This window comes from Octodon degus, unplaced genomic scaffold (genome assembly GCF_000260255.1).
Source record: "Octodon degus isolate 3935 unplaced genomic scaffold, OctDeg1.0 scaffold00237, whole genome shotgun sequence".
NCBI lineage: Eukaryota > Metazoa > Chordata > Mammalia > Rodentia > Octodontidae > Octodon > Octodon degus.
In genome coordinates, this window is record NW_004524813.1 from 786,138 (window position 1) to 813,143 (window position 27,006).

Sequence of the window (27,006 nt, forward strand, 5' to 3'; positions counted from 1 at the left end):
ATTCCACATTAGAAAGAAAAGAAGAAGAAGAAGAAGAAGAAGAAGAAGAAGAAGAAGAAGAAGAAGAAGAAGAAGAAGAAGAAGAAGAAGAAGAGACCAAGTGTTTAAGAAACTACACTAATTAAAGTACTGAAAGAAAGGAAAAAAACAGATCCACCTTCTTTGATTTTTATAATTAGCAAACATACCTTTGAGAAGTAAAAAGTAAAATATTTTCCATTTATACAAATTCAAAATATTCTAATACCTCTAGATGTAGCATATATGAAGTAACAGAAAGCATATTTCAAAAGGCAAGAGAAGTTGCTGTATGCTCCTGGTTGAAGAATAAAGAGCTCTCAAAATGATAGTTATGCAGCACTATGCAAAATATATTAGATGAACTCATTTAAAAGGTCATTAAAGATTTCTATGAAAGAGTATCAATCTTATGTTGAGTTATACACATATCTTTTTCATATATATGTGTATGTGTGTGTATAAAAGATAGGGAAGAAGTAATATAAAGTCACTGAAAAATGGAAATATACTTTTTAAAGTTTCTACTACTAGGAGAAAAAAATCATATCATGTCTTTTAAATGGATTGTAAGTCAAATATATAGTATGAATCTTAAAACAAAAATTAAGATTAGGCACTATTCAGAAAATTAAATACTAATTGATTAAAAATTAAATGTTTCAAAACAATTGAACCAAGAAAAAATTTTCATGATAGTAAAGAATTACTAAGAATAAAACACAGGATAAATATTGGAATGACAAATAAATGACCAGCACTTCTAACAGTTAGGGGATAGAATTTGCACAAAGTTCTAGTGTGTTGTGGACATGGATAATGTCCATAACACTTACTGGTGGCCAGGTGTCACTTGTGGGACTCAGTTAATGCTATTTCCTAGATATCCACCCTGTAGACCCAGAGTCATGACCCAAGGGTGCAGAAGAAGTCCATTTGTAGAGCATGCTGATGGAAATATTTTGCTGCTGTACACAAAAGAATAACTGAAAGGCTGCTTTTATATACCTCTTATTCTCCTGTGTTTAATTGTTTGCCCTATTTGGTGGGTTCTTTCCATTCTCATTTATGGAGCTGAGGTTATTTTGTTCCCTCTCTAGAACATCTCTTAGTAGTCTGTGTAGGTTTGGCTTTGTTATCAGGAAATTCTTAGGTTGTTCTTTGTCATGGGAATATTTTACTTCTCCATTATAGTTGAAAGACAGTCCTGCAGGGTATATCAGTTTGGGTTGCAATTTGTTTTCTTGTAAGACTTGAAGTACTTTGTTACATACTTTTCTTGCCTTGATGGTTTGTAAAGAGAAATCTGCCATTATTCTGATGGGTTTTCCTTTAAACGTGATCTGTTTCTTTTCTTTAGCAGCTCTTAGTATACTGTCCGTGTGCTGATTTCTGGGATCTTGATTATTACATGTCTGGGTGTATTTTTAATTGGGTTGATGTTATTTGGAGTTCTACATGCTTCAGTTACCTGAATTTCAGATGTTTTTCCCCATATTTGGGAAGTTTTCTGCTATTATTTCCATCCATATTCTTTTTATATCAGTTGTATTGACTCCTTCCTTCTCATTGATGCCTATTAGTCTCACATTGTTCATCTTTGCATCATCTTTCAGGTAATGAATTATTTTTTCCTGTATCCTGGTTGTTTTTAAGAGATCTTTTCTTACTTTTTCACTAGCTGCAATGGTGCCTTTAAGGTCTGAAAGTCTATTCTCACTTTCATTCAAACGTTTTGCCAGCTTGTGATTGAAGTTTTACATTTCTGTAAATCACTTTGGATCTGCTTCATGCATTCTATTTCTTTCCTATATTGCTTATTCAAGGATTCCATCATTTTCATATTCTGCTCTATTTTTTTTAATCAGTGTCTTCTTTAAAAGCACTTAGTACATCTTTCATTATAGTTATCATTTCTTCTTTCATTTCAGAAATTATTTCTCATCTGATTTCCTCTATACCTTTCTGCAGTTGTTTCTTTACTTTACATGCTATTATTTCAGAGATTTCAGGTGTGTAATTTTTAATTTCTTCTATGCTAGTGTCTTGTGCATTTGTTCTGGGTGGGCTCGGGACCTGTGACTGCATTTTGTTCCTTCTCTTTGTCATTTTCTATAACACTGTCTTCTGACCTTTGGTGTAGAGCTTAGATAGCATTATTACCTTAGCACCAGTCTGGATCTACCAAGTTCAAACTTGCCCAGGTCAGTGTGTCTTGGGTCTGGTTGCTGTGCTCCACTTCTTGCCGTTGCAGCCCTTGGAACTGAACCCTCCGTGTCCCTCCTGCAAGATGTTCTGTTCTTGAATCAGCTGGTGGGCCTTGCTTCTAACCTCTTTGCAGGGAGTTCTGCTGCAGGTTTCACACCAGGCCTGGGCTCAAGGTTGAATGAATCAGGATCCTGAAGGCCCCTGGCAGTCTCGCTCACATGCTGGCCCTGCACTCTGGGTGGATTCAGGATCCGGCGGCCCAGGGAGGGCTAATTCTTTTTCTTCTTCTTCATCTTTCTTTTGCTTTCAACTGAGTTAAGTCTTTTTATTCTTTTGGTACTCTCTTCCAGGGTTAACTACTTCCATTGTAGGTGATGAAATATGTAAGGCTCCAATTCAAATGTTGGCACTGCTATGAACATAGTCTCTTTCCCTTCTCTGCAACTCAGAATTAAAACTTTGATTCTTGTCTTATATTCTATTCTCAGAAGCAGTTCCACTGCAGAAGGTATTTGAAGACAGTCTTATGCTTTTCAGCACTGGTCTGTGACCAGGTTCTATCTTCTCCATGAACACTACCAATGGACTTAGTTTAGATATGTATTAAAATAAGAGGCATTCTCTCAAATGAGTTTAAATGCACATCATGTTTAGACAAACTACATGACATGTTTTTTCCCCTAAAAATCAATGCTTCCACTCCAAATAAATCACAGTTAAAATAAATGAAGCATTTAAGATGACATCAGTCCCATTTGTCTAAAATCTTGGTGTTGTGTGGAGACAAGCAGCAGCCAGTTATGACAAGCAATAGATCCAAGATCACCATTGAATCCACTAGCATTTTTCCATTTCTAAACCATCCGTAAAGAAAATCATAAATGCGGTGACACCATCCTCGCAATAGTCCAGGAGAGCACCCATGCCATCTGGATTCATGTTTGCACTAGTAAAGAACTGATAGCTTTTGAAATGAGCAAGTATGTGCTTGATTTGCTCTGAAGATCCCATCATAAATAGTTTTACTCTTTCTTGTCTGTGTTCTTCAACTTTCCCTTTGATTGACTTCATATAATCTTTGATGTACTTCTTATAGGCCTCTTTTGTGAAGCTGGTTTCCTGCAAGTGAAGGTTCATTACAGTATCTACACCAGTGACTGCTGTGCTTTCGGTGCCTTTGCCCTCTGGGCCTTCAGCAGAGGCATTGCCACCCATGAGCGAGTCATCAATGGCACCCTCTGTTCTTATTTCAAAATAATTTTATTGAGAAACAATTAGCAATGAGACAGTTTCAAAACTGATTACTAGCACAGTTTCAATAATTAATACATTGCATATTGTTGTCTTAGTGGTTATTCATTGTACAAGATGCGGACATGATATCCTGTTCATAAACTCTACTAGAACAAATCTCTATTCACTGAGTTAAGAGAATGCAGCTGTATATTTATCCTAACTATTTTGAATATACAGATACAAAATGGTCATTCATTTGTTTTCCCTTTTTTGTTTAGTTTTGTCAGAGAAGGGCATTCCATTGTTATTTAAATATTGTAGGGGCGTGAATTCAGCAAATATTCCAATATAGTCCAATAGTCCATAATAGTAGTGGGCTTTCTATAAGACTGGCAATGTCAGAAGTTGTTGACTTGAGACTTTTACAGCTCAGCATTTTCATATGGCTTTACTTTTTATACTTTGTTTTAATACTTTTCTGCTGGATGCTTAAGACCAAGATAAAGCAAGGCCTCTATAATAAGAAATGTAACTTTCGTATCTGATAGGGTCAGTCAAATCCCCTCAGGATTTAACCTGCAACCCTGTAGCACAGTTTATAGATCCTTTGTCAGTGTCAGCCATGTGGATGAGTTATGGCCATTGCTTGACTAATTCGTTCTCTGTGAAAGCCTTAGAGAATGTTTTCTCTCCATATGATTCTCCTTAGGAACACTCTACATCATTGAGTACTTCCTTCTGTGGCCCCATAATCTCCTTGATCAGAAAATTTAGGACACAACTGAGTTATATGATGTTATAGTACAGGTTCTCTTGTGTACTGAGTCTTCACTGACCTTGAAAGCTAGGGCCAAAATGTTGGCTGTCCTTGTAGCCCTTCTTTTTCTCTAAGATTTGGTCTGAAAACTTAGGTTGTTAACCCTCCAGAAGAGAAGCTTATTATTATTACCCTACACATAAGCAGTTGAGCTTAACCTCAATATCTGTCTGAATATCAACCATCTTAGGCATAGTATGGAACAGGTATTTCCTATTAACTATTGGTATGTTTAAGTCCCTGGAGAATATGAAGAAAAAAATTTAAAAAAATATTTAATAAGATAAGAATAAACAGTTACATATTCTTTCACAGAAATTTATAAATCTAACCATATACAGCATTGTTGCAGGACAGTCCTATGACATTTTTTTTCTTGTCTCTTGTTTTCATTTATTACCCCCTTCTTTTAAACAAACATTTACTTTAGAGATAGTGTGGCAATAATTAGCATTTCATGACAAGCAGTACATATTTAGAAGACCAGAATGACAGGCATTCCAAGCATGACCTTATCATTACACATTGCTATCTTCAGTGCAGTTGCTTAGTTCACAGGTATCTGCATATATAGTTAGTTAGAGTGAGAATCCTACCAATTAACTGCTAGCTTCAACAACATGCTAAAGATTCTCAGGATCATTGCCTTACCCATCATGTGCATATAAATGTATGGCTTTTCCCCTGTCATATTTCCTAGCTTTTCTCCTTGCCTGTTCTTCATTGTGTAATCCTCAAGTTCTTGTTTTCCTTTTAATTGTGCTATACCCTTATATTTATCTTTCATTTTTTTTGAGTTCTTTTACTAGGGAGACTATATGGTATTTACACATGTGGGTCTGGTTTATTTCACTTATGAGTATATCTTCAAGTGGCATCCACTTGAATATAAAGGCTTCTAGTTTATCATTCTTTATAGCTGAGTAATACTCCATTTTATAAAAACCACATCCCTTTTATCCATTTCTCAGGTGATGGGCATCTTGGTTGTTTCCAAGATTTGGCTATCACAGATTGTGCTGCTATAAACATAGGTATACATATATCACTATGATATGATGTTTTCAGTTCCTCCAGTAAAATTCCCAGTAGGGAGGTAGCTGGCTTGAATGGGATTTCCAGTCCTAGTTTTTTAACCCTGATTTCCATAATGGTTATACCAGCCTACATTCTCACCAGCAGTGGAGAAGGGTTCCTTTTTCCCCAGAACCTCTCCAACATTTGTTGTTGGTTGATATCTTTAAGATAGTCATTCTTTCTGGGGTGAGATGCTATTGCATGTTCTTTTATTAAAAGAATTAAACAATTAAAATGTTAACTGATGTTAACATGCTAACATGTTAAATTGTTTAATTAAACAATTAAAAATGTTCTTTTAATTTGCATTTCATGGATGGCTAGTGATATGGAATATTTTTTCTTATATTTATTTGCTTCTTTAATTTCATTCTCTGAGAATTGTGTGTTCATCTCAGATGCCCATTTTGGATTAGGTCTTTAAATTTTGGGGCCCTAATGTTTTTTAGTTCTTTATAAATTCTAGAAAGCAGCCCTTTGTCTGAGTGCTTATTTGTCAAATTTTTTTCAAAATTTGTGGGTTGTCTTTTCACTTTGTTGACATGTGAAAACTCAATAAAAGGAGGTCCCAGTTGTTAATTCTTTCAAGTATTACCCATGCAATTTGATTTTTGTTCATGAACTCTTTGCCTACCCCTATGTCTTCAAGAGTTTTCCTACTTTCTCTTCCAGGAGATTTAGTGTTTTTTGTTTTAATTTTTAGATCTTTAATCCATTTTGACTTTAGCTTAGTGCATCATGATAGACCTGGATCAAGTTTTAGCTTTCAGCATGTAGAGAGCCAGTTTTTCCGGCACCATTTGTTAAAGAGGCTATCTTTCTTCCAGTGAGCATGTTTGGCCCTTTTGTTGAAGATCAGAGGGTTTATTGTGTTCATAAAGGCCTTTGCACCTTCTAATCTATTCCATTGACCCTCAGGTCTATTTCATTGCCAATACCATGCTGATTTTATCACAGTAGCTTTGTAGTATAATTTCAAGTCAGGAATTGTAATGTCTCCTGCCGTGTCTTTGTTGGCCAGGATTGCCTTTGCTATTCTAGGTCTTTTCTGGTTCCAGATAAATTTTAGAAATGATTTCTCTATATCTTTGAGGTATGTTTGTGGTAGTTTGATAGGGATTACTTTAATTATGTAAAGTAATTTTGAGAGTATGGCCATCTTCACGATGTTGGTTCCTCCTACCCAGGAGCATGGAATATCTTTCCATTTTCTGAAATCCTCTATGATCTCTTTTTTCAGAGTAGTGTAATTTTCCTTGAAAAGATCTTTGACTTTTTTAGTTAGGTTAATTCCAAGGTATTTCATTTTCCTCGGTGCTATTGTAAAAGGTATTGCTTCTCTAATTTCCCTCTCAGTGTGTTTGTTGTCTGTGTAGAGGAACGTCATTGACTTTTGCATATTGACTCTGTAATCTGCTGTGCTACTGAATTTGTGTATCAATTCTAGTAGCTTCTTGGTGGAATTTTTTGGGTCTTCCAAGTAAAGTATCACATCATCTGCAAATAATGATAATTTAACTTCTAGGAGAAAGTTTAGATAGTACTCTGCACGAGAAAGAAAATAAATTCATAAGGCCAAATATTCCCCATTCAGAAGATAAGGAAATAAAAGATCAAGGGCCCTGGTAGGTTAACTTTGGACAGGAAAGCTACAGCATCTTGCAGGTGTTTGAGAGCCTGGGCTGGGATGAAGAAACAGACACCTGATGCAGTTCTGTTTCTACACAACACTAACATTAGCATGGGGACAGATCTTCATTAGAGGAGAAAGCTTAGAATGCTTTCTGAAACTAAGAACAGTCACTGAGCATTGAGAGTTCAGTTAGTGAAAACACGGTTCCACTCTAGGAATAGTCTTTTTAGGGCCTCAACAAGAGTTATCAACTACACAACTTATAAGACTTTTAAAGCATGTGTCTTAGTTCCTCACTCATTAGTATTAGTTATGTGTATTATGCTTGTTAACCTGTTGGTTATAGTCTTTCTTTCTTTCTTTCTTTCTTTCTTTCTTTCTTTCTTTCTTTCTTCTTCTTTCTTTCTCACTCGTTGTCCTCTCTCTCTCTCTGTCTCTCTCTCTCTCTCTCTCTCTCTCTCTCTCTCTGTCTGTCTCCCCCCCTCCCCCGGTACTGGGGATCAAACTCAGGACCTTGCACTTGACAGGCAGGTGCTTATGCCACTGAGCTATCTCCCTTGCCTGGTCATAGTCTTTAATCATGGAGAAATTGAAATAGTTCAGAAATCATACCAAGCTTCCAGCTAACACTGAAGAACACAGATGTACTGCAGCAGTAGTGCAAATGCTTATGTGATTTATTTTTACCAAGAATGCTCCGTTCCTCTGAACATAAAAATTGAGATAATAGGGGTTCTGACTTGTGAATGGTACAACAGAAAAGCAAGGATGCCTGCAAGGAATTGGGATAGTAGTTAAAACTGCTTTCAGGTAAGTAATCACTGAGTTCATGCTAATTAAAAAAGAAACAAAGAGGTTGCTAGAAATAAAATAAGTTAAAAGGAACATTTTTTCATGTTAAATCTTCCCTATTGTAAGGACACAGTTTCCCTCAGCTGGGGGGGGATGGAGCAAGGAGGTGTTCCATTGTAGAAGTAGCAAGTGAGTCCTCATCAGATGCTGAATTTGCTCTTGTCTTGAACTTGTACATAGTAGCAATCAGAATGGCAAGAAGTAAACTCCTGTTATTTATAAGTTATGCAGTTTGTGGCTTATTTTACACCAGCATACCAATTATTATATTTTAGAAAAAGATGCCCAAGATCATTCAGTGGGAAAAAGACAGTCCTTTTCATAAGTGGTGCAGAGAAAGCTGGTGTTCATATACTCAACATAAAAATTAATCCTCAATGTAAAAACAAACTCAAAATGGATCAAAGATCTACAAATAAATAAAATGATGAAAGTATTAGGAGAAAACATAGCTTAAAACTTCATGACATTGGGTTTGGCATATGACACTAAATTGACAGGAAACAAAAGGAAAAAATAGACAAGTTAGATTTACTCTAAAGTAAAATCTTGGAGCTGGGTAGATAGCTCAGTAGAATAAGCACCTGCCTGGCAAGCTCAGGGTCCTGAGTTCAATCCCCTATACTGAAAAAAAAAAAAAAGGAAAATCTTTTGTGTATCAAAAGGCATTACCAGCAGAACAGAAAGGTAATTTACAAGAGATAAGCTATTTGAAAATTATGTATCTGTCACAAATTAATAATCAGCATATATAAATTAATTTCCAAAATGAAACAAAAGAATTTAATTAAAAATAGGCAGAGGACTAGAGTAAACACTTCAGCAAAGAAGATGGATGTCCTAATGGTCGACACGCACACGAGTAGGTGCTGGGCGTCACTGCCTCCGGGAAGCTGGCTTAACGTTTTCCTCCTTAAATTGGACCACATTTTATTTTTAAATTAAAAGCACCCACATAATCTCTCAGACATACTCTGTGCATGCGTGCACGTGCACACGTGCACACACACACACACACACACACCCATACACTTGGCCATGGCTCCCCACTACCAATATATACCTTAAAAAATGTTCACAAGTACCTCAAACAGCATGAGATTTATGAATTCAACAAAGTATCGCAGTCAGTCGGCCACTAGCATTGGCTCTAGACTGTAATCTTGCACTCCATTCTGCTACCAGTTTTTCATAATAAAATAGCAAATTGAAGTGATTTTCAAATAGTGTGTGAGGCCAAAGGGAAATCTTTTTTGCCTGCAGTAAGTGTAGAAGGCTATTAACGAGCTGAGGATGTCGCCCCTACTACACAGTGCATTTAGGGACTTCCTCGTTTCCGTGCTCACAAAAGCTGCGATTATCAAAATTCTCAAGCAGTAGTTTGAAAAATGATTTTGCTTTTGAGAATTTATGGGCTACACATATTTTATTTCTGCTTACCATGGGAGCTGAGTGCCTGCTATTGACATAAAGTTTACAATGCTCTTTGAGCTTCTGAAGAGTAGCCACGTTAAGGAAGGATGGGATGGGATGACAATTCTTCCCCTTCCTATGTTTTTCTTTGTACATTTTACTTCCATAATTTAAATTTTAACAGAAACTATACGTGCAGAGGAGACATAGAATACAGAGAAAAGGCTGGGGACATAGCTCAGTGGTACAGCAAGCACAAGGTCCTGAGTTTGATCCCCTATACTAAAAGAAAAAAGAAAGAAAGAAAGAAAGAAAGAAAGAAAGAAAGAAAGAAAGAAAGAAAGAAAGAAAGAAAGAGAGAAAAGAAACAGTGTACTAGAACACAGAGAAAGCATAAGTATAAAGAAAGTAGTCGGCAATTTAATGAATAGAATTCAGCAGAGCGTGGGGTTTGGAATACGGCTTTTTGAGTCATAAAAGACTTTAGATTCAGTCTTCATTCTACCATTTACAATGTGTCACAATTCTATAGGCTTTAGAAAAAGTGACTTAATTATTTAAACAATCGTATGAGGTAGGCATTGTTCATACCCCATTTACAGACAGATAAGAAGAGGCACAGAGTTGTTGGCATGTCCAAGGTATACAGCCAGTAGGTGGCAGAGCCAGTGTTAGTAGAGAAGGGCATTTAGGTTGTCATAGTGGAAGGATGATAGCCATTATTAATCCAACAGTTATTTTATTCCCAGACTCTGGGAATATCTATTTACATGGTACATAGTAAGATGTGAAAATAATAGTTTTTAAACTGTAAATCATGAAATATGTCACTTATAATATAGTAGGATGCTTATCAGTGAATTATTTTATAACATTATTGATGATTCATAATTGACTCATGAGTCAGCAGAATAAAAGCTATCTCCAAAACTAACATTTCTTCACAAATATGCTGGTAGCAGTATTCTGACACAATTTTCAGGAGCAATTTAAATTGAGTATCTGCTATTTTATTGGCTATTATATTCTGCTTTAGGATAATAGCTGATATCAAATAAGAAAAGAAACAGAAAGCCACCCTATCCCAAACATCACTAGATAGTGGGTCATTTTGATACTTGAATGAATGAATGAATGAATGGAAGGACAGAGTACCTATGCATCCTATGTACCATAAGTGGTCCTGATAAATTATTCTAAAGTAATTTAGAACATATACAGATGAAATTAATTTCCAGTCATAAAAGACATGTTTTAAACCATGGCTACGGCAGAGAGGAAATCATTCATTTACCAACCAACCATGAATTTCATTTTCCCTTATGAGCACGTTTAGTTACTGAATTCAGCTTCTGCTATTGAATCTGGACGCCAAGTTCAGTCACAAATGTAGATGCACCACCATTGCTAATACTGAGCGCATTTGCAAGAAGAGGGCATGGAAGCAAGAAAAATAAATGAAAACGGATCAAAACAACAGCGAGATGCAAAGAAAACTCGTCGAAATAACACGGGCAAATTTGTAACAAAGAATGCTTAGGGTTTTTTTTAACAGGAAAATAAAAATAGAATATAACACATTCTACGTGGCAAAGTATCGCTATTTCATAAGCAAAAAAAGGGGCTGTTTCTGTTGTTAGATACGCTTTAAATGCTACAGTGGCGAGCAGTCACGCGACCTCTGCTAGCGCGAAGCGGCCTTCTGAATCCGAAATGCATGACTGTTCTGAAATACGACTTCCAGTTGTTTTTTTCATCTTTTGTTATTTTGTACACTATATAAAACTAATGATTTTTTGGATGTGTTCTATTTTTAGGGAGAAGTTGCATTTAAAAGAGTGCTTTTAAATTATTGTTCTAAAGCAAATCACTGCTTAGGAATTTTTATTATTTCTTTTGTTTTCGGAATAATCAGCCAAATGAACTTGGAGGCAATGTTAATAGAATTAGGTTCTCAAATAAACAGGATCCAGGTTGGTAAACACACAGCAATTTAAGGGGTTGAACAGGACGGACATTCCATAAAATGTCGTACTAAATTGTTAAATGTGTAGAACAAAATGAATGGGTAGCAGACAACTGAGTTTAAATTTCTTTCTCTCTGATAACATCAAAGTGTGGGCATGCGCGTGCGCACGCGCATGTGTCTGTGCATGAGTCTGCACACGTATGTGAATGTATTATAGGGAAACACGTTATTAAATGTACATCCTGCTCCTTTAGTGATACGTTCTAATCTATCACAGTATCAGAGAAACATACCCTAGAGAAACTGTTCCCATCCTTCACAGAAAATCCAGCCATGGGCCAGAGAGATAGCTCATCAGACTAAGCACCTGCTTAGGCAAGTGCAAGGGCAGGGGTTCAATCCCCGGCACGACATGTGGCACCAGCCCCACCCCTGGGTGCACTGAGCCAGCCACCAAGACTGGGAACTGGGGAGTCTGAAAGCAGTAGGATCACTATGACTATGGGCTGTGTAGTGAGACCCTGTACCAAATACATAGGAAGGAAGGAAGGAAGGAAGGAAGGAAGGAAGGAAGGAAGGAAGAAAAAACCCAGTCAAAATAGCATGCAAAAGTTAATCTATGATAGATGATTCCAAATCTAGAACTGAGAATAGCTCATTTAAATGCCATAAGAAAAGAGCACCTCACCCGCAAAAAGGAGTCCAGTGATCCATTCTCCATATATTCCACCACAATCATGACTGGCCTGCCTGCAAAAGAGCAAGAGAACACACAGGCATTAGAGCAATTACTGAAATACCTGCTGTGGTTAAGAGATTTCCAACTGTGGGGACTAAATTGTTTGTATTTTATTAATAAGAACTCATTTTAAAACCTGCTTCTATAAAAGGAGAATCACATCATAACATATGCATAAGTCTATTTTCCATAACATCATTTACTTCTGAGCTTACAAAGGGGACAGGAGTTATAATACGAATTACAAAGGCATCCAGCTTTTCACTTTACTTTTGTCCTCTAGTTTTGTCTTAGAAAAGCCTACATCCAAGCCAGAGTCAGGGTTTAGGTTTAGACAGTCCCTTTGGGTGCTGTTTGGCTGCAGTGCCAATTCATTAGGGTGCAGCAATTTGGCTGACTTATATCACGTGGCGTTGCTGATGCAGTCCTGGCACAAAATAGAAAGGAGAAATTCATACATTGTTTTATGGGACTCCAAGCAGAACAGTTTCAGTAAATTGATGAATCCTACAAAGTTGGTAATATTTGTAGTCCTTCCTGATCATCTCTTTATAGATCATCTCAAAATAGAGTTGATCAACAGAAAAATGATAAAAATAAGCAACTGATTTTGTACTAATCTCATGCAGAGACTTAGAGGGAACCTGAACATCATTTATTTCTTGTTTTATCCCATCAATTGTGATAGCTCCCAATATACCTCTATTAAATAGAATATTCATCACGAATAACTTTGATCTGTTTTGAAGAAGGGAATGCATTTATTCTGCTCAATTGCCCATGTTTAAAAGATAAAATTTCAGATGAAGAGAAAACAATATTTACCTGAAATAAGTATATTTGACATATTTATTTTTACTTCCTTATTTCTTGCTTTATATTTGAATTTTAGGGGGCAATTCTATCTGGCCTTTTCACAGTTTGACCCTGTGACACAAAAAAGATGTGGAAGAAATTGTACGTGCAGATACCAATGATGTAAATATTAGATCTCATTGTAATTCCTGTCTTTTTTAAGAACGCAAACCTTACAGGTTAGAAAGGGTGACTGTCATAAATTCCTGCAATGTATGAAAATGCTAGATTTTACATATGACTCTATATTTTAAAGATAGACATGCTGAAGGTTAAATGTGATAATAAAGCTCCCCATTTGTCATGCATAGAATTAGAACCTAAAGAAGTTTTGCACTTTTCGTGGACTTAACGTATTCTGTCAAATCCTCAAAGTCATTTATTTCACCCAAATATGAATAAAGAAACTTATCAGCAGTTATCGAGGTCAAGTAAGCTGTCGTATTCTTGCCTGAATGACAACTAATTACAGATATGAGTGGAGAAAGCGGCGCTAGTGTGACTACAACTGTCTGGATTATTTCATCATCTATACAATCTTTATTGATTACGGCAGCTAGAGGAACGTTTTTAGGGTTTTCATTTGTAAACCTGCAACCTCCTTTCACAGCATCAGAGTCCAAAGAGCTTGCAAGAGCTGCACTTTCATTGTTGTCTAGTGTCTACACACTATTATGCCTCTTACACGGTAAGGAAATTGAGGGAAAGAAAATTAAAGTACATGTCTGCAGTCTAATCAGGACTAAGCGGCAGTAGCAGTCAATCTACCTCTCAGTTTTGGATACTTTAACCTTTATCTTCAAGTACTTCAGATAAAGGTTCCGAGTCTCATCCTGTCGGCCAGTTTTTCCCAGAGTGTGTCTCGTAACCAGCTGTACCATTCACTGCTTTAGCCGCTGTCCGTACCCCTTCCACTTGTTCCATGTTGCCTTCAGCCTTCACTCTTAGCATTCACTTGTCAGGATTATTTCTCAATTTGCTTTTCTCTGACACCACCACACATGCGCTCGGCCCCAGAATTTATGTATTGATACTTTTCCTTGCAGCTTTCAACCAGTCAAATTTCCTTTACACTCCTGTTTCTCCGAGTGCACTAAGCATTGTTATCGTGGCTTTATGGACATTAGATACTTTTACTTTCTCATAAACGCTTTGTATTCCCTTCTCTGGGGTTCTCAAGATCACAATGTACAATAGTTGCTTCATTAAAATAAGGTACTTTTTCTTACTTATTTTCTATGCTTAAGAAAGTAACATTTAAGTATTTCAGCAAGATTCTGGGCTATGTGAATATAAAGCACTTTGAGATTAGTTATATAATTCTTTAGAAGATACTTTAGGGATTCCTGAAATTCGTCAGTGACATTTCACGTCTCATGAAGAACAATAAAGGAACAAACACACCCTCCTCCGGTGCTGTAGTCAGAGTTTACAAGGGAATAGATTTAACACAGGATGCATAACTTAAGAGTATTATTTTCTAATATTCGCCCTAAGAGTCAAACGCAGAAGAGCGCAAGAGAATCTGTCCATGTATGAGAGACTGAGAGAATCCAGCTGAGGCCTGGGTCCCGTGCCAGCGTCCTCTCTGAGTCCCTGCTGGGGGCCTGGAGCCCGTGGCTGTCTCTTGCAAGGATCTGCCCTGGGAAGGCGCAGACGTCTTCCTAGTGGTCGAAGCAGAAAGTGGGTGTCAGTGGGATGCAGGCTGAGGATCTGCCCTGGAGCCAGGAGGCTCCCCAAAGGACCGCAGCCACCCTCAGCAGCAGAGAGTCCCCAGCTCCGCGGGTGATAACAGCCGAGGTCAAATAAGGAAAGCCAGCACACCAGCTTCCCCAGGAAAATCAACAACCCACCACTCCCTCCCAGTCCTCCTTTTATGCTGTTGGTGACAATCCTCAGGGGGTTCTTCACACCCAGAACCATGTGCTTCATTACTAGTTAGTCTAGTTAATCCACAACACCAAGGGTGTTTGCGAAAGAAAGTAGCTGTTCTTATCTATATGTACGGGTTGATACACTGTGTCAACTTGAGAGCTTTAGAAGTTTAATGAAGTGACTCAGCAGACAGCCCGGAGTCTTCCTTGTAAACATCCTCATCCTGAGCACGAGGAGGGCAGGGACATTGTGCGAGGTCTACACGCCAGCCCAGGGGAGAGGCTGGCCAGAGCTGCAGCTGCTGCCCCTCCCCTTGCTCTTTGCTGTTTTCTGCCACCCTGAAGGCTGCCTTGTGCCATGTGCCGCTCTGCCTGGGGGCCAGCTGGGTAAGGACTGAAACCTCCACTGCTGTGGGCTGCATAAACCTTTCCTTCCTTCATTTGGGGTGTCAGGTATTTTGTCCCAGCAACAAATAAAAAGTAACTGACACACTATAGAGAAAGGATAAGAGATCAAGGGACTCACTGAATATCTGAGTGCTGTCTCAGCAGATCTTGATTGTAATGGAGTTTAAATATCTGTAACTACATGTAGGCTATTTTGAAGGAAAAATCTAGGCAATTCACTTTGGGCTTCTTAGAAGTTCTCTTAAAATAAACTGATGGGACCTCTAAAGAAAAAAGGGAATTTTGAAAACTGACTTTCAAGAAGTTTGGAGTCTATCCATTGTCTGTATTACAAAAATGATCTTGTGAAACCAGGCATTCGGTACTGGCTAAAAGTACATAAAAGAAAATATAATGAAATATTTTTTAAATTTAGAAAGAGCATGTATTACTTCCCAATAGATTTGACAAAAGCAATAACGAAATATATAACTTTTGCACACTGAAAAGTAAGATAGAAGCAGTGATTTCTTTCACTTGGAACAGATTTAAAGAATAGCAACTTACAATATGTTTTTAAATCTTTTGGGAAGATACTTAGGGAGTAGCTGGGTCAAATGGAATTTCTAGTTTTAGCTTTCTGAGAAATTTCTGAACTGATTACAATAAACAAATTTTAGAGCAAAATAAAAATTAGAAAACAGGAAACAGGGAGCTAGATCTTATACAAAAGGACAGGGGACGGAAAGGTAAAGGGAAGGTGGAGAAGAAGGAAAGGAGATTTTATATGGTTAGATATTTTTGGACTTAAAAAGAATTAAGAATGTACTATTGGACCGGGCAGATAGCTCAGTGGCTTAAGCACCTGCCTCACAAGCGCATGGTCCTGAGTTCAATCTCTAGGACCGCAAAAAAAAAAAAAAAGCAATATGCACATTTTACTCACATCTTCAGATCTGAGCCTTTCTTGCTTGCTTACTTGATTTTTAATATATTTGGTACAGGGTCTCACTACACAGCTTGGACTCATAGTGATCCTCCTGTTTTTAGCCTCCCCAGCGCGGGGATTACAAGTGTGTGCCACCACACACAGTCTTGGTTGCCAGCTCAGTGCACTCAGGGGCTGGGCTGGTGCACCATGGGGTGCCGGGGATGGAACCCTGTCCCTGCGTTTGCCTAAGCAGGTGCTTAGTCCACTGAGCTATCTCACCAGCCGTGAGCTTTTCATTTTGTATTGTGTGTGATAGCATCAAGTGAGACCAGCTTAAAAGTTGATAGCAAAGAATTGTTTTCTTAGATTAGTGCTAGCATCTATTTTATAACTCACTTCCTCATCATTTTCTATATGGAAGTTATACTATAAAGGTTAAAAGCAATTTGACAGTTCATTTTTACATTTATTTATTTATTTATTTATTTATTTATTTATTTGCAGAACCAGGGATTGAACTCAGACCCTTACACTTGCCAAGGAAGCGCTTATTCTACTGAGCCATCTCCCTGGGCCCCAACCATTTTTATACTTATAATAAAAGATTGATAAGTATAAAATACATTATGAAAATTAAATGCTGTTCTTTTTTAATTTTTCTTTTTTCTTTCTTCTTGTGGGGGGCTCAGTTTGCCCTGAGACAATGGCTGGCGAGGCATGTGGTGCTGGGGATTGGGCCACTGTCTCTGTGCTTGCCTAAACTTGCCTAAGCAGATGCTTTAGACTGCTGAGCTATCTCACCGACCCTCCATTTAAATATTTAATTGTACTAGTACATGTTTGTGGTAGGTAATTATTAAAGTCACTAGAGGGAAAATTTCCTAGATGTAGTTATGGATATTAACATTAGAATCAAATCTGCTGAGAAAGGGCTTAGATATGGACAATGAAGCACAAAATCACTTATCATCTTATTCCTATAGATAAGAACAACTCTTCCCCCCCCCCCACTGGGACCTGTAGGCACAACTGACAGGATTTTCCAAATATTCTCCAATACTTAGAATGGTTCTGATAAAGCAGGTGCAGAGTAATCATGTGATCACAGCACACCTTTCTCATGCTACTATGAAAGAAAAATGTGTTTTAAATGTCCTACAGAGGGACTTAGGTCAAAAATTTCTGACATTGCCAGTGAAGTGGAAGCCCCAATACTATTATGGGCTACTGGACTCTTTTAGATTATTTTGCTGTTAGCACACCTATAACATTCAAATAACAGAACTTAACAAAAAAAGGGTATAGAGATGAATGTCCATTTTGTATCTGTGTATTCAAAGTGGTTAGGATAGATATATAGCTACATTCTCTTAATGAATAGAGGGATTTGTTCTAATGGTGTTTGTAGATAGGATCTCAAGTCCGCATCTTGTACAGCAATTAGCCACTAGGAAGAATGCATGCAATGTGTTAATTATTGAAACTGTCCTACCAATTTGATTTGAAACTGTCTCATTGCTATTTGTTTATCAATAAAATTATGGAAAAAATAAATGTCCTATAGAAATCATGGAAGAATATTTTACAGTGAGATATACTTCTTCCTCAGAGAAGAGCTGGGAAAGAGAGGGCTCACAAAGATTTCACATTCTCCTACAACTAGTGAGTTTGCGCCGGATGTGGTATTTACTACCAGTCTAGCAATTTCTGACGTGCAGTCAGTAAAAGGAATTGAAAAAATCTCAGCAACCTCAACACTCCATTACAGATTAAAATCGTTCTGTTCTATTTAACTTTCTATCATGTCTATATTTTCTCTGCCAGGCAATAAACTTCGTGGTGATAACCTGGATTGACAGAGCGCTTGCATTTTTTTTCCCTTGTGTATCTAACGCAGGAATCTGTGAGCCGGGTTTTCAGTCTATTTCTACAGCCCTTGTTTCTGTTGTGTAGACAGTGAATTATGATGCCAATCTCTAATGGACTTGATAATAAACGAAACAATTTTTTTATCATTCTTGCACAGTCAAAAGATATGAATAACATAAATTTGAACAGTTATAATTTATTGAAATTATTTTTATCAACATAAGTAGTGAAATAAAATTATTTCCCCTTGGAGTAAAGAGTGCGAAGCATCGCACGGCGCAGGCGCAACCCCACAACTATCTCCCCTTAGAGTGTTGTCTGGTGATTCTCAAATCACGTCTTAAACAAATTTTACCCTCATTAAGTTTAAATTCAAGTGTTTTTAATTTTTTTAATTTAATTTATATTTGAAATTATAAAAATTGTAATATGTATGAGGCCCCATCTGATGTTTCAGTACGTAGTGTTCAGGTGAGGAGAAGTGTATACTGTATTTATACATGTATAATTATAATGATGAAAACATTTAAAATCTCTTCTTCCTATGTATTTGTTTTGAAATAGACAGTAATTACTATTATTCAGCCGCCTCACTGTACAGCAGTAGAAATGTTTATTCCTAATTACTTAGTACTCATTCGATTCCATCCTCTTGCCCCAGCGCACTCACCCCTGACTCAAGTAACTTCCGTTCTGCTCTCAACTGCTGGAGATCCACTTTAGAGTGAGATTATTTCTGCACGTGACTTACTCCACTTCACGTAAAGACCTGCACGTTACCGAAGCCTTTTACCTCTCCCCTGCGGTTTCTTGCCCTACTCATGTCTTAGTTAAGGTATCGCTATTCGTCCAGTTACTCAGGCTTGCAAGTCTATGCGTTTCTCACTTTGATTCGTGTTAGTCTATAATTTTTAGATTGTGTTGATTCTATACAAAATTTATTGACACCCCCACATGCTGCTTCTTTTTCTTCTACATAATTTTTAAAGATCTTTTTATTTTTCTATTTGGTGCAGGGTCTCCGTATGTACCTCAGACTCGTGGTGAAGCTCCTGTCTCAGCCTCCCAGCGCTGGGAGTGCAGGTGTCTGCCACCGCACCTGCTTTCCCTGGCTGGTTCAGCACAAGGCTGGCAGGGCGCGCTGTACCAGGGACCGAGCCCAGGTCCTTGTGCTTGCCAGGCGGGTGCTTAGACAGCCAAGCTATCTCCTGGCCCCTGCTTTTTTTTTTTTTTTTTTTGCTTGATCTTTTACAGTGGCTTTTAAAATTATTTTCCCCATATCTTAGGTTAATCCTTGCATATCGTTTTTGCAGTGAGTGATATATTAAATAATTTAAAAAATTCCTCCTATTTGCCAAGCACTCTCTGGGTTCTGCAGACTTTCTCAGGCACCAGGTGATGAGTGCTTTCCTGAGAAATTCTACAGGTTGCACACAGTTCTTTGAGCATGGATTTACTTGTCCCCTCTCAGCTGTAGCAGGCTGCTTTCTCACTACCTTGACTTAGTTAAAATAATATTCTTAAAAACAAAAGCAGCCTCAGTGCCATCTCCATTGTAAATCTTCCCATGAATCATTTTCCTTTTACGAAGTGTTCATTTTTTACCTGCTCCTCTCTTTTATATCATAGTTATGGTGTGATATTTATGTTAACAGCACGGCTGTCTCCCACTCTAAAGTGTCATGCAGACAGGATTTGTGCTTAAATCTTCTGTCATTTCACAACATGCATAGACCTAGGCATAAAGTACACAATTTTACTTTTTTGACTTAAATATCAGAAAGAAGACATAAATAAGGATGCTGTTTAAGAATCATTCTAGGGCTAGCCAGATAGCTCAGTGGACTAAAACACCTGCTTAGGCAGGGCACAGCACCCAGGGTACAATCCCCCGTGGGCCATGCAGGCCCCGCCCTAGGGGCGCACTGAGACAATGACTGAGACTGGGCATGGTGGCCTGCACCTGTAATCCCACTACGAGTCAGAACTGTGCAGTGAGATTTGTAGACCCTGTACTAAAAACAAAAACAAAACAAAAACCCTAAAGAATCATTCTAGACGAAGCAAAGCATTACTGAAGTAATAGACTATGCTAAATCACTTGCATTGTGAAAGTTATAGTTCTAAGAACAAATTTCATATTTCTGCTATTGTCTATCAGTGACATGATCTTGGACAAGATATTTTAACTCTCTCAGATTTTTCATCTACAAAATATAGATTAAAATTAAGAACCATGTAAGATTTCTACAAAGACTAGATAAGAACACATATAATTAGCAATGGTATATTAGAACACATATTATTAGCAATTATTTGACAATAGTGGTCTCTCCAAAAGAATGTTCATTTTCTTCTTCCACTTCTGTGCAGTTATCTGATTCCCTTTATCTATTAATTAACAATTTTTTTTCAAAATATGGATCATTTTTATATTTTATTGCACTTGGTATTGATATGAAAATTATTTTATTTCCTATGGCAAAATAAAAAGTCAAACAGCTGAAAGTTACAAGTTTCATGTAGTACAGTAATTTCCCAATTTAGCACTGAAATTCTTGAGTGTTGGGCTCTCTCAGATTACCTTCTACCTCACAAGTCGCAGTACAGTTGGAATTTATGGGATTAATTTTAGAGAAACTGATATAGCAGACATTTGCCAAATTGTACAAGTGACTTTCATAATACATATTATCTCACTCAGTTGTATTATACATTTTTTTATTTTATGATATAAATTCTTCATTTGTCTATTTGTATATTATCTATTATAATACCTCTCTTCCATGGGGTAGTTGTGAGATGAAATGGCAAAATATGTTCAAAACACAAAGAATAGCACCTGATAATAGATACGAGATCACCCCATCACAGGTCCACTAATGAACGCCTGGGTGTATCCCAAGCCTTGTGTCTCATCTTAGTGACTAGGCATTGAGTCTCAAACTAAGAAGTCATTTACAAAGCTGACAAGTGTCACTACTGAAAATGACTGATGTTAGTACGTAGAGGACCTTCGCTGGTTGTCTCAAAAGTCCATTTAAATCTTATTTACCCGAAATCAACAGGTTTGAAGTTGCTTTAGAGAACAAAATGACTTTCCTATAATATACTAAAATAGCCCACATTAGTATTTCTCTAGTTAAATAACATATATTAGTTTCTTAAAAATAAGTTCCCATTTAATCAGCTGTGCAGTGTATTTTATGGTTAATCTGTAGCTGATTTTTTAAAACTTGGAACAATTTGAAGCCCTTACTTGTACATAATCAATCTCAAAGTTTATTTGGTTTCCTTTCACTTTTCTAATTTTTATCATTTAAAAACAATTTCGAGGTGATCCAGATGACTTTGGCGAAATGCTGAAGACTGAAATATTTCATCTAGCATTAAACCGACTGAGCAGAATCTGGAGGGGTGGTTTGCATTTATGAAAACAACAGCTATTTAAAATATAGAATTGTGTTAGAGTAAATGAAAGGTGGGAGGCGACAGAAATGCAGCCACTTTCCCGCACTTCTGGAGAGCAGTGGGCGCCACCTGCGCCAGTCAGCTGCGGCGTCTTCAGTAAGGCCCTTCTTTCCGCTAGAAATCACCGTCCAGGCAGAAAGCTTTCCCCATCACTAACAGTGGCTTGTTGACAACGAAAATTACTGCCAAAGACTGCAGTTAGACTGTGCTTTCACTCTGTGACATTAACCATCTTGCAAAATTTTTATTACATACATATTTAGAAGAATAATATAATGATGATCAAATTAAAAGTACTGTATATGTTTTGAAAATTATTAGTGACCTTTTGTTTGATAACTATTCTAAAAGAAATAATTGATTATAGAATAAGTAGTATTTTTGTTACAATTAGATAACAATGAATAAAACGCAGCAGAACATCTTGAACCCTTAAATATCAGACAATGTCTAAGTTCAAAGCCTAATAAAATTGCAGGTCAAATAATTATACGCTGCTTTAATTCTTGATTTTCATCTGTAAATCTTTTTGGTAAATTTTAAATACTATTTCTAAATCTATATCTGTCTGTCTGTCTGTCTGTCTATCTATCATAATTTACTCTGTATAAGTTCTCCAGTGTTCTGGGCACTGTTCTGTGTGCATTCCACATGTGAATTTATTGAATCCTCATACTGTGGTTGTGATTGATACAGTTATTTCTTTTGATTCACAAGAGGACTAAGCGCTTAAGCAGCATATCCAAGACCTGACACAAGGGCCATGGCTCTTACCAGGTCACTCCCCTCCAGAGTGCGACTGCTTGACTATCTTAGTGTAACTTGAAATAACACTTGGGCCTCCATTAGTAATTGGAAGAACCTAAAGAATCCCTCTGAGTCCCCGTGTCTTACGGTAGAAATGTCACGGAAAGGCATTATGAAGTATGTGCTGTGTAGTTCCCAAAGATGTTTTGCAAGGAAGGTCTAGAATTTTAAAGGCCCACGATCTATAAAGTGTTCTGAGTAAACAGTAAATTAGTCCTAAAGAAGCTGGGTGAAATACCTTCGGATCTGTCATTTCCCATCTCCCAAACATCAGTTTATGATAATTTTCTAAAGTTTCAATTATAAATTAATATAAATTTAAAATTCCAATAATTTCATATAAGGCTTAAAAGGAATAAGCTTAGTAGTTAAAATTTTAGTTGTAAGATGTACTTTTGAGAGCATTTAACTGCAACAGTGTGGTATGATTTTATAAAACCTCTGGAGAAGACATCGGGGGAAACTATTTTAAGAGTCCTTAAGCTTAGTAGAAAGCATCATATTTCCCAGCGTTGATTCAAATGCTAAGCTTTCCATTTGGCTTTAAAAGTGTTTTACGGTTATATAAGTGCTAACATGTATAGCCGCCTGATTTTTTTGTTTCACTCATTATCAAAAGAAACTAATCAGAAAAATAAAGCAAATCTCTAGACTATCTCTAGATAGGATAATTTGTATACATAATTTTGTTTGTTGATTCTTTTGAGGCAAGATCTTGCTGTGCACTTCTAGCCTGGCTTGAACTCACTATACAGTCCAAGCCGGCTTCAAAATCATAATGATTCTCTTTTCTTAGTCTCCCAAGTGCTTTAGACATATATTTAATGTATCCTACATACATGGATGATCTATAGTGAGATTTTATTCTAAAGAGAACACCTGTTAAATGAATCATAAATATGATACTATTAAATCATTGACTGGGCTGGCCAAATAGCTCAGCGGATTAAAGCACCTGCTTAGGCAGACGCAGGGACCAAGAGTTGGATCCCTGGGTCTGTTGTGATGGCCCCACCCCCGGGGCGACTGAGACTGGGTGTGGTAGAGCCCTTCTAATCCCAGCACTTGGGAGGTTGTAAACAGCAGGAACACTATGAGTCCAATCTATGCAGTGAGACCCTATACACCCGGTACACCCTGTCCTAAATACAAAAACATTGACTATTACTTTCCTCTGCACCCTCCATGCAAGTTATTATTTATTTGTTATTATGTTTTTGCTGCAGGGTCTCACTGCAGCTTGGACTGATAGTGATCCTCCCATTTTTCAGCCTCCCTAAGACAGGAATTACAGGCATGCAACACCATGCCCAATCTAAATAGGTTTTTAAAATCTTTCTTTTTTTGTGGTACCAGGGATCAAACTCAAGACAGGTGCTTATGCTGCTGAGCTATCTCCCTGTCCCCAGGTTACTCTTTATTTCTGAATATTTTCTGCTCCTCTTACAAGATTTTGAAATTTTATTTTTAAGTTAATATTCTAAATATGTTTTCTGTGAGACTTCCATGACTACAACCATGAGAAACCCAAGCTGTGAAGCAGCAGTTTCTACTGGGCTTCACTCTGCAGGCAGAACCTACCCCGGGAGGAGGGCGTGTGTGCTGTCAGGCCCGGCTGTCTCTCCTGTGGGTTCTAAGTGGCCCAGGCAACCAGCCGGTGGGAACCCTTTGGAGTAGAGGGACAGGTGAGCAGCTCAGTTTCTTACTGTGTTTCTAATTAAGGCCAGACACACCAATTCTTTGAATCTATCTAGAAAAATGATACAATTGACAATAAAATATAAATGTGTCTAGAGGCTAGATATGTTCTTGGTGAGAATTTAAGTCACTATAGATAAGGTTTACATTTTTAAGATTCAAACTTATTTAAACGATAAGATAAAGGAAGCACCTTTTTTTGTATTTTAGGGAAAGGTCTACAGGGTGCTCAGGGTCTCACTGATCTGTGTTTTAATTAGATCAGGCTTGTAGTGATCCTCCTGTTTACAGCCTCCCAAGAGCTGGGATTACAGACGTGTGCCACCATGCCCAGTCTCTAGAAGCACTTTTATTAATAAGCAGATTTGACTAAGGTCAAATGCTAAAACTTTAAAGATTCTTCACAGAGAAGTGAAAAAGAATAAGAGATTACTTAAGGACTCTTTTAAGGTTTTTATGTTAAAAAGTAGAAATCCACATTGTAAATACAGAAGAGCTTGCTATCAAATGCAAACTATAGCTATTTTATTTTATAAATACGCTGTGAGTCTTATAGAAAGACGATAAGGTCACACAGGTTAGCTAAGCATGACTTCATACACAACTTTGTTGAGTTCTTAAGAATGAGAGGCTTTTCATCTATGGTCTTCAGGTTGTCCAGGCAGGTCTTGAAATTGCATATAAGATTTACATAATCCATTTTCTTGGGGCAGAGGGTATGCAATCATTCAGTTTACAAAATTCAGATTAAGGGACTGGCGAGATAGCTCAGCGGACTAAAGCACCTGCTTAGACAAGCTTAGGCCAAACGCTGGGACTGTGGTTCCATCCCCGGCACCACTTGCTATGTCAGCCTCACCCCCCAGGGCGGGCTGAGACGTCCCCTCCCCCCAAAAAAAATTTGGGATTAGGAAGAGAGGTTAAAAAAAAGCAAATTTTGGGGCTGGGGAGATAGCTCAGTAGAATAAGCGCTTGCCTGGCAAGCACAAGGGTCTGAGTTCAATTCCCGGTTCTGAAAAAAAAAAAAAAAAGCAAATTTTCACTTGGTCTTTTAAGTGATAAGTAGTTTTATTTTCTGGCAAAAAAAAAAAAAAAAAAAAAAAAAAAAAAAAAAAAAAAAAAAAAAAAAAAAAAATAGGTACAATCGCAGAGGGTGACTGCGTGGGCTGTGCCACCAGATGAGGCCTGCCGGTCCACAGAGTCATTAAGCGACTTAACTCGAGAGGGCTGGCGCCCACCGAATGCGCCAAGCTTTGAATTACGGCTTCCATCCGTGTGCCCGCGTCCCGGAGGCCGGCCCGGGGGCGCGAAGCGGGGCGCAGCGTGCTACTCGGGCGGGCGGCTTCTCTCGCGCCGCGCCCTCCGCCCCTGGTATTTCTCCCTCGTCACAGGCCTGGAAGCAATAGGGCTATATGCCTGAGACCTAAACCCTCTGAAACCAAGTCACCTTCGGTCTTTGTACTTTCTTAGGTAGTTTGTCACATGATGAAAAGCTGACCTAGCTCTGCTTGCATCCTTCCTCCCTCCCTCCCTCCCTCCCTTCCTTCTTTTTATGCATTTCCTACGGGGTCTACAGGGGTCATGGGGTCTCAGTGCACAGCTCAGGCTCATAGTGATCGCCTGTGTTCGGTTTCCCAAGAGCTGGGATTATAGGTGTGGCCACCACGCCCGGTCTCAATCCCCACCTCAGCGCCCCCAGGGTGGGGCCAGCACGGCTCACCAGGGATCGAAACCGGCCGCTGAGCTCTGCCTAAGCAGGACTGTAGTCTGCTGAGCCATCTGGCCAACGCTAAAAAGATATTTTAAACTAACCCTCGAGGGCCGGGGAGATAGCTTGGTGGTCTAAGCGCTGCCTGGCCAGTAACGCCTGGGTTGGATCCCCAGTACTACGTACCACGCCAGCCCCAGGACCTGGGCGCACCCTGGCTCACCTCCGCAGTCCCAGCGCTGGAGAGGCCGAGATAGGCGATCGCTACAAGTACGAGCTGAGTAGCCGGACCCTATGCCAAGTAAATAAATAAATAAATCTCTAAAAAAGTCACCCTCTAAGCTAGCACTAACAATGATGCAAGTATTTCAAAGGGCTGTTCAGTTCTGATGGCATCCTCCTTGTGCTCAGCTGCCTGAGCACAAAATGTCTAGCTGTTAGCTGTTAGCAGTCAGATTCCTCCTTACTACAGTACATCTCAAATGATTTATTTATGATTTTACTTTGCATATTTAGTCTACTGTTTCTCATTCATTTCATAACTGGCCCTGGGTTTAAATTAGATACACATATTTTCATATATACTTCATCAGGGATAATGAGCAAGATCCTCAACTATAGAGTGTAAACTCTGCATACCTGTCAATGAAAGGAAAATATTTCTTTCTTCCTTTTTAAATTTTTATTTATTTATTTTATTTTTGTGGCTGGCTCAGCTGGCCCTGTGGTCGGGGCTGGCAGGGCGTGTGGTGCTGGGGATGGAGGCGCAGTCCCTGCGCTTGCTTAAGCTTGCCTAAGAAGACTCTCCGTCAGCTGAGCTATCTTGTCAACGCTATTTCTCTCCTCTGGAAGATTTTTCTTTAAAAAAGTAATGCACTGAATGTATGCAATGTGTTAATTATTGAAACTGTCCTACCAACTTGATTTGAAAAAAAAATAAAATAAGCTACTAACAACAACAACACTGTAGAATGTCATGTATTGTTTTAATCATTACAACAGTATTTTGGAAAATTAAAATAAGGCATGCTTTTGTATATACTACAAAAATATTCAATGAATAATCATCATTAAAAGAACTATAGCTAAGAGAAGTTATTTTATTGTAAATGATTTAAAATGCTACATTTTGAATCAAAAATAAAGCTCTTGCCTTTTTAGGATCCCTGAAAATATGAAGAAACTAAATGGTTGACTTTGCCCTCGACGTGCAGGGAGTGTTACCTAAAATGTGTTTACTGCTCACTGTTGGTTTAGCTTGACATACTGAATTTATGACAATTTGATTGCACTTACTCTCATTCCTTCAAGATCTACCAACTAGTCATAAATTTTGTGTTACACCTATAATATTCAATAACGGAACTTAGAAAAAATGGGGTATACAAATGAATGTCCATTTTGTATCTGTGTATTCAAAGTGGTTGGGATAGATATATAGTTA

The 27,006-nt window shown here is 38.0% G+C and overlaps 1 protein-coding gene across 1 annotated transcript in view; it reads right to left on the minus strand.

The window, feature by feature from the left end:
* LOC101565073 (ephrin type-A receptor 6) overlaps positions 1-27,006 on the minus strand; it is a 1,186,195-nt gene that overhangs the window by 261,013 nt on the left and 898,176 nt on the right. The window contains 2 exon segments of the mRNA XM_012512596.2: positions 11,912-11,973; positions 24,640-24,642. Coding sequence (XP_012368050.1) covers positions 11,912-11,973; positions 24,640-24,642 — 65 coding nt within the window.